Here is an 8,139-nt window from a genome sequence, read left to right on the forward strand (position 1 = left end):
CTGCGTGCCCAGTAACAGTGCTGTATTCAGGTCTGTCTTCAGTCCTCTCTCATACCGGGCTGCTGCGCTGGAACAAAGAGGCCTTTCACATTGACCTTGACACACGGCCACCCCCATCACCACAGGAACCAACGCAGAGGAATCCACTCCAACTCTCTGATATCAATCTCTGTACCCCTGGCAGACGGTCCCAGCTCAAGGCTGAGGTGAATCCTGGAAAGGAGGCTAATGCACATCATATGAGTGAGGCTTTATTCCAATAGAGAATATAGGGGAAGAAAAATAACCGTTAGCACCAATGAAAATATTTTCTGATCTGAAATTACCCCCCATGTCCATCTGCGGCCAAATGTAAAATACTTACGATTAGAGCTACAACTATTTCATTGTGGGTAGTCTGCCAATTATTTTCCTAATGAATCGATTGTTTGGACTGAAAAGTCCAAAAAAGTAAGTATCACACATACATACAGCCTAGGTCTTCAAATATAGTTATGTCCAGCCAACAGCCAAAAAAAATGAAGGTTACTATGATACAAAACAGAGAAAAGCATTTTTCTTGTTCAAAAAAAGGCTTAATTCAATTAATCAAACTAAATATTTGCTGATAAGTTTTCTGTTGATTTATAGTATTTACCCGATGCAGATTTAATCAATTATTCATTTTATATGTAAACACCAAAGACATTAACACTCATCCAGGGAATAAAAGCTTTTATTCTCAATGGCAAAAAAGTTTTTGCTTTTTTTTTTTGGTTTGTTTTTCTACAATTGTACAGCCTGAAAAAAACCACATGAATTCAGGCATTAAAATTGCGAATCATTTTTTTAAACAAAATAAAAATAACAGGCTTTCACTTTATACATTTCTTTCATAAGTAATAACTTCAAAACTGTACATCAAGCTTTTTTTTTTCTTTTTTTTTTTACAAAGCACGCAGAGCGTCAAAATATACAATGTTCATTCACATTTTATACAAATAAAGACCAAATGGGGGTTTGCTACATTTAAATCCTGGGAGTTACTCGTCCGCGAAGAAAAGCAGTCCGAACACATTCCACGTTTGCATCACGTTTGACTTTGAGAGCCAAGTCCGTCCAGCATGCTGCTTGGCAACATTCAGGAGCTACAGTCTTTGTCTCCACAGAATCACAAGACAGCAGGAGAGGAGAGAGAATCTGCCACTGGGCCAGTCTGTCAGCCTCTTCCTCTCCTTAGTATGAACTCTAGGGTCAGCTCTCCTCCCCACCCAGTGAGGACTTAGTCTTAGTTCAAAGCGAGGGCAGGTAACACACTTAGTCCGTGTCCACATGACAGGGGTTGGTCCCCTGCTGCTCCGCCTCGCCATACAACCGCAGGAAGTCTTTGTAGCGCGGGGCGCATCCCATCCAGGCCTCCCCAAACCGCACTGTCCCGGTGAAGAGGAACTCACCCTCCCCAGACCTCACCCCACACTGCAGGGGCATCTTGATCTGGCCAGTCCACCTCCGTACCCTCACACCCCCGGATAAAAAGACCTGGGTTTTCTGTCTGTAGAGGCGGCTGAGCTCCACAGTGACAGACGAGTGCTCCTCCTCCAACTCCACCTTCTTAATGCTACCCAGAGCCACTGAAAACACCAAGTAGAAAGACAAGATTCAGGTTCTGGTACTGGCCATGTTTCATGCTACACAGGTTTTTGGTTTTTTTACTGGACATGTATGCACACCATACAGCAGCAGGACGCCTATATACATCTCCCAAAATGAGTTTTGCCTTACCGAAGTCATTGGTGCAGACGGCTAGAAGCATCTCAGCGTCGCTGCAGGGCTGACAGGGTGCTGAATAAAAACAGAAAGGGAAGACGGGTGAGTTTGGTAGAGCACCACAAACAGGAACAGGAAACGTCCACAATGTTTTTGGCACTCAGAGTCTTGCTGCATGATAAAAATCTTCAACAGGCCCACAACGTTCCAGTTAAGTTCCACTTAGACAAACACACAACTGTGGGCCAGCCATGTAGGATAATGTCACACACACACACACACACACACACACACACACACACACACACACACACACACACACACACACACACACACACACACACACACACACACACACACACACACACACACACACACACACACACTCCCCAGAGATGATTATTTATATACAAAGATGGCAGAAAAGGATTCAGCTGTCATGAGCTTCTTGTCTTTAGAGGTGGCCATGCTGCCGGTGGTAAAAAAAAACAACAAGTTTATCAACAAAAATGCTGAGTGTTTAAAACTCATGGGGGCTGTTCGGTCAGCTTCCCCGCCACACAAGAGCCCATGAAGCTCCATGACAAACAAGGACCAGATGAAAAGGGTGAGGAGAGCACAGACACAAGGAAAAAGGCTTCATCTCTGACCTGAGCAATGTTAGCACTTCAGCAGGCCTGCTGGGACTGAAACAGTGAGCCCTCTCTCAACAATAAACCTTTTTCTTTTTTTTTTTCTTTAAAAAAAACCTTAAAAGTGAAATCACTTCAGAGAGGAGGCAGATAGGAAGGTTTGAAACCACCCACATTAACATATCTTATCTTGAACAATAAAAGGCAAGCCAGGATAAGACCTGCTCTCATAACTTAAGGGCAAATAATTGGGTCTAAAAAAGTGAAATAGGCAGTACTTTAGAAGCCTACAGGCTACATTTTACCTTTGGCTGGAGGCTGTAGAGCAGCAAAAACAGACTGCCCGCCTCCAGAGTGTTTTATGGCAGGAGAAAGGGCCCTAAATTAGAGCAATCAAGTCAATGATTAGTTGACTCAGGTGGTCCTGCGGCTGGCCTTAGCAGAACGCCTTTATTAGCCCTAGATCTGCCGTGGTTTTCCTTTGAGGCAGATTGGCACACAGGGGCAGGTGGGGGGGGAGGAGGAGGAGGAGTGGGGGTCGAGGGAGGGGGTGTCGAGTCAGCAATGAGCTGAGGGGTGGGGCAGAAGTGGGTGTTATTGAAAAGCTGCTAACTCAGGTGGATCTTTTTGGTGCCCTGGAGACCACCCCAGTTTACCTTAGTCTTGTGACTTTTGAAAAAAATGAATGTGTATATGAATGATGCATTCTGGAGAAAAATATGAGGACCAATACTCTGAATTAAGTCCCTAACCAGAGATGTGCTCCCTCCGTCATCTTTAGCAGCTGGAGCTTATTTTTAGCTGGCTGGTCTGAAGCTGAGCGTTTCGGGGTGAGGGGTGAGCATGTCTTGGGTCAGCTTGTGTAGCAACGCGAGGCGCTGCTGCATCACCAGAGGGATCAGAGGTCAAACGGCCACAAGCTCGGACGGCTTAAGAACAGCTGGAAAGCCGGGAGACTTCAGAGCGGCCGACCTCGCCCAGAGCCCAGAGCAGAGAGCGAAAGACCCCTTTGAAGTGAGTCTGCGTGCTGCCATAGCATTAGGATAGAGCAGCCCAAAAGCCGAGGCCTAAACCCAGGCATGTTTTTTTTCTTCCCTCCAAAGCAAAGCAGAGCCGAGCAAGGCTCACATGTCAGACATGAAACAGAACCACAGGAATGGACCGAGAGCAGAGTCAGCATCTCGCTTTCTATGGCCCGTGGACATGCAGCGCCACTCTGATCAGCACCACTTCACAGGAGCAGAGAGGGATGAGGGATGGGATGAGCGGTAAAGAGGAGGGGGTGGAGGGCGGAGGGTGGAGGGGCACCATCTAGTGTCCCTGCAACATCTGGGCCATGATGCATTCCTCTGTAAATGGAGCACAACTCGCCGATGCCAGTCAGAACAGACGAAAACCACTTCAAACAGTCGGGAGAGGGAAGATATATGAAGGGGAGAGGAATGAAAAAGGAAAACTACGAGAATGATAAACAGACAAGAAAGAAATGAAGGAAGTAGGAAATAGTCAGGAAGAAAAGGAATAATTTAAGTGAGCTGAAAGGGAGGCAGAGGGAGTGACAGCAAGAAAAGAAGGGGTGGGAGGGGGGAATAAGCTTTTATGCTCCTAGAAGGTCCTCCAAACATCTGGTTGGAGACACATTCCAAGCTTGACGGTGAGCAACTCAATCCCAGCACAGCGTGTCACAGAGAAGAGGAAAGATGGAAGAGACAGAAAAAAAAAAGAAGATGAGAAGAGGCGAGGCAGCAATCAATCCACCGGCCCAGGCTTCAGATGACACGAGACCGCTGTCTTTGTGAATCATCCCAGTGCTATCTCAGGCCACATCACACAACCAGATTATACTGCAGAGCGGAGCAGAGCACCCTAATGTGGCCAAACCAACTCCACGCTCACTGCTCTCTACATTTAACCCTCTCTCGCCCTCGTTCTCTCTCCCTGCTGTGCCAGATAATGACGCAGGATGTGGAGATGTGAACCCAGAGAGCCGTAAAAACAGATGTTGGCCTGATACTGCTCATATTTTGCTTTAGTTGGGGGGGGAAGAAAAAACACAGTTGCTCGCACTGTTGCGCGGCTTGAAACTGTGCAGGTTTCGCAGGTACTCAGCGTGAAAATAGAAGGTTATTTTTCCAGTGGAGGCCCCCCGTTTGGCTGTGCCTCTCCACACACACAAAGAAAACAATTACAGCTAAAATCAAATCAAGCATGGGCGGCTGTGAAACAAGCTGAAATATGAACGTTAAAACCTTAAAAAAGGTCCCTAAAGACTTTGATGTCTTGTTAATCACAGCAGTGATTTTGACAATAAATATATTATCCCAATAATAACCAAAATGTGCAGACAATGCTAGCAGAGCAATTGACTTTGGCTTCAGTAATAGCAGTTTGCTGGATCAAATGTTTAGTTTCCTACCATTAGGGTCCAACTGAATAAAAGTTTCCACCAGTAGATGGCTGCATTTAGTGAACAGCACGGGGACAAAGCACAAAGGAACCCAGACTTTGAGGGAATTAATGAAAAGCAAGTCTGCAGACCTTGAAAATGGCTGGATGAAATACACATATCCACAGGTTTACCACCAACATTGAGCAGTGAAAGCATCATAATAGGGATGTCTCTTACCTCCCACTAAGCGTGCCTCCGGCCCCAGCCTGTCGCTGACCAGCTCGTACTGGAAGGCCGTGATCCTCCGGCTGATGTCCGTGTGCGTGACGGCCTCGATGAAGAGAGCCCCCTCCTGGATACTGAAGCACTGCACCTTGCCCTGAGCTTGGTCCTGATCCCGCAGCAGTAACCGCAGCTTGCCGTTACGGTCCAGGTAGACGTTGGTGCCGCTGGATTCTGCTGAGGGTTTGATGCAGACGGAGAGGCGGGCGGCGGCGGGGGAGACCGTGTTGGGTCGGAGGTTGACGATGATCGCCCCCGTGGGATAGAGCCACTCCAGGGAGCCCTGGGAGCAACGCAAATACACCTGCTCCACATCCCTGGCGTGGCCTTCGTGAGTCAGACCACTGGAAGAAGAAGAAAAAGGGGGAAAATGTCAGCAGACATCAACAACTCAAATCTCAAAGTGGTGGGCAATGTCAACAATTTCTAAAATAGTGTACAATCACAGCAACCAAAGAATGTGAAAGCTTTCTTTGTGGAGATGTGTTTATCAAACTCAATTTTCATAAAAGGGAATAATCAGAAAATGATTTTCTGGTTATTTATAGCCCGAGTTATCTGATCAAGGTGAAGAACCCCTGGCAGGCTGGAAGGACATTAGACCACATTCCTCCTGAGGCATTATGGTCGTCCGTGCGCAAGACTGGCTGCGTGACCAGTCACGAGCCGGAGCAGCCACATCGACCTCAGCTCCAACACACACTCCCCTCCCCCCCCCCCATACCGCATTGTTCCTCCCAGAGCTTTGGCAAAACGCACCACTGGCATGCTGCCTTTGGGAAGAGTTTGGAGGCAGAAATGGATGAATGGAGGGACACAGGGGCTTCTGGGCAGACAACGGCAGCAACAGTAGCCGGGCCTGCTGCATGCAAGTGCAAATGCAGGTCACGCACCGAACCCTCCCCTTGCTTTCAAGCCACCAAAGAGACTGGAAGAGACTTGTCCGGGCAGCACTTCGGACTCTGGCGCCAGCGTGACCGAATGACTCCCTCCAGAACTTAATGCCTGGTCAGGGTTTGAAAACTCCAGTCAGTCAGTCTGTCAGTCGTTCTGTGGCAAAGCCAGAGGCAGGAAGCCATCAGCAGTCCACCAGCAGGAGCATGCCAAGCTAGTGGTTTGACTCTGGGGGAGAAACGCCCAGTTTCCTGAAAATGAGATGCTGAAATTCTAATTTGCCACAGATCTGAAGTAACCCACGGCACATGCTGAGCATATGCAGCTGAAGCCCCATAACCAGGCTCTCCTCAGCACGCCTCTAATTAAGTACTCTCTAACTTCATCACTTCTGCATGCAATTAAAGGAGATTGGGCAAGAGTAACACTAATGAACAACAGATCACCGGTTAAGGGCTCAAAGTGCTGCATATCGCCTACCCATCCTGACTGGAGGATGAAAAACGAAACCACATTATTTGAGGCGCAGCCTTTTCAAGGGCAAAACAGATTTCAGCAGATGTTTGATGGGAGGTTGAATTTTCCAGTATATGCTGCCTGAGGTTTTTGGAAATTGGTTATAAACCAAGATACTTAAAAGATCTTGGGAGATCTGAGCATGTAATCCAGGGACTATTTCAGTACTGAGAGAAGAAAAAAAGCATGAACTCCAACATAAGTAAGATTTCAAAAATGTATAATTCAGCAAAAAAATGTAGACTTCCAAGTTCATAATAGAAAGTGTTTTTTTTTTTTTAAAAAAAATAAAAATATATAAATATATATATATATATATATATATATCTGGGAGTCATATCTTGTCCTGATTAAATAACGTCGTCATAGTCATTCATAAATTCCGCAGCACCCAGACCGAAACTCACGCGTCTGTAAAACACTTTTAATTCCCTTTCACGTCATATAGTTAATTTCCTTTTTGAACATAGAGGAGACATTTGTTCTATAGTTTATATTTCTATTCAGTAATCATGAAGTACGAATGCCTGATTTCACATCATCGCGGTCTCAGTTTCGGTCACAGTCATTCCAGCTCATTCACTTTCTTTATTACAACAATGTCTTTCCACAACATTTTGCATTTAATAAAACAGGACGGTAAAAAAAAAAAACCTCACCTGCCCTTCCAGCTGCACTGGTCGCTTGAATATTGGCAGAAAGAAATCCGACAGAGCAGGAGAAGAGGCAGCAGGGAGGCCGGCGTCGGGCTGAGCATGTTTATCTCGCAGCTCACTTCGCCTCTTCTTGAGCGAAACCACGAAGAAGTCCACCGCCGTGTCTGCAGCTACATGGCGCGTCCATGTGGCCCCGGTCCCGCTCGGTGCTGTTTCCCCCACTCGGGGTATCTGCTCTGACTCCTCGGGAGGGTTCTGAAGGAGTTACGGAGGTTGTGATCCAAACTCGGTCCAGTGCTGACAGGAAAAGTGCGGAGCGAGCTCAACTTCGACTGGAGCCCTGATTGCTCTCTACGTCACAGCCCATTCGCAGTAGTTTAATCACATATGATGCCTTCAGGGTGCTTCGCTGAGGCTCCGATCTCCCAGCTTCGCAGTATAAAAGGATACTTGTGTAACATTGAAGTGGGTTTAGTGTTTTTATTTTAAAAACACCATTGAGTTACTCTGTTAAGAATGGTAGCAAAAAAAACGGTGTTATTTTTGTTATTTTATGAAGTAATTCCTGAAACATAAATATGTGACAATCTTTATAGTTGTAGATTAAAAATAAAATATGCCATACAGATTTGAACCTAATTATCAACAGAGTATAAGAAAAAAACATACAAATGATCATTAAAAACTTTTTCTTATGAGAAGTGCAACACAAGTTGACTATCAAAAAATTGTAAGTAATCTCTTAAATTGGATTATTTTTTGTTTGTAATCACAACAGTTATTTACATATCAACTGCGTCAACTGTTAACTGTCTATTTGAGATACAAACAGCTTTTTCCTTATTCCAGAAGATTCACTTTTTTGTTGTGAATATTAAGTGTAGCCTATAATCATTTTGTGAGTACTAAAAGTATGTAAATGAAAAAATGTTTACTTCTTTTTTGAGATGTGTCCAGAAAATGTATCCGATAACAAGCGGGGAAAGTTCCGACAGCACTTGAAGTAAGCATAAAAGTCAAGTAT

The 8,139-nt window shown here is 45.5% G+C and overlaps 1 protein-coding gene across 1 annotated transcript; it reads right to left on the bottom strand.

Annotated features, from left to right (window-relative positions):
- Nucleotides 1-717: 717 nt before the first annotated feature.
- On the bottom strand, nt 718-7,492 carry metrnla (meteorin like, glial cell differentiation regulator a). The gene is made up of 4 exons (XM_054607867.1): nt 7,119-7,492; nt 5,005-5,393; nt 1,762-1,821; nt 718-1,610 (listed from the first exon to the last, which is right to left on the bottom strand). The coding sequence occupies exons 1-4, from the start codon at nt 7,214-7,216 to the stop codon at nt 1,297-1,299; spliced, it is 861 nt and encodes a 286-aa protein (XP_054463842.1). The 5' UTR covers nt 7,217-7,492; the 3' UTR covers nt 718-1,296.
- Between the last annotated feature and the right edge of the window lie 647 nt (nt 7,493-8,139).

The sequence above is a fragment of the Anoplopoma fimbria genome, chromosome 11, assembly GCF_027596085.1.
Source record: "Anoplopoma fimbria isolate UVic2021 breed Golden Eagle Sablefish chromosome 11, Afim_UVic_2022, whole genome shotgun sequence".
NCBI classification, from domain to species: Eukaryota; Metazoa; Chordata; class Actinopteri; order Perciformes; family Anoplopomatidae; genus Anoplopoma; species Anoplopoma fimbria.

Coding starts and splice junctions, on each gene's coding strand:
- metrnla (XM_054607867.1), bottom strand. CDS start 7,216: ATGCTCAGCCCGACGCCGGCCTCCCTGCTGCCTCTTCTCCTGCTCTGT. Junction 5,394..7,118: donor CAGTGCAGCTGGAAGGGCAG/GTGAGGTTTTTT, acceptor TTCTTCTTCCAG/TGGTCTGACTCACGAAGGCC. Junction 1,611..1,761: donor CGTCTGCACCAATGACTTCG/GTAAGGCAAAAC, acceptor TGGTGTTTTCAG/TGGCTCTGGGTAGCATTAAG.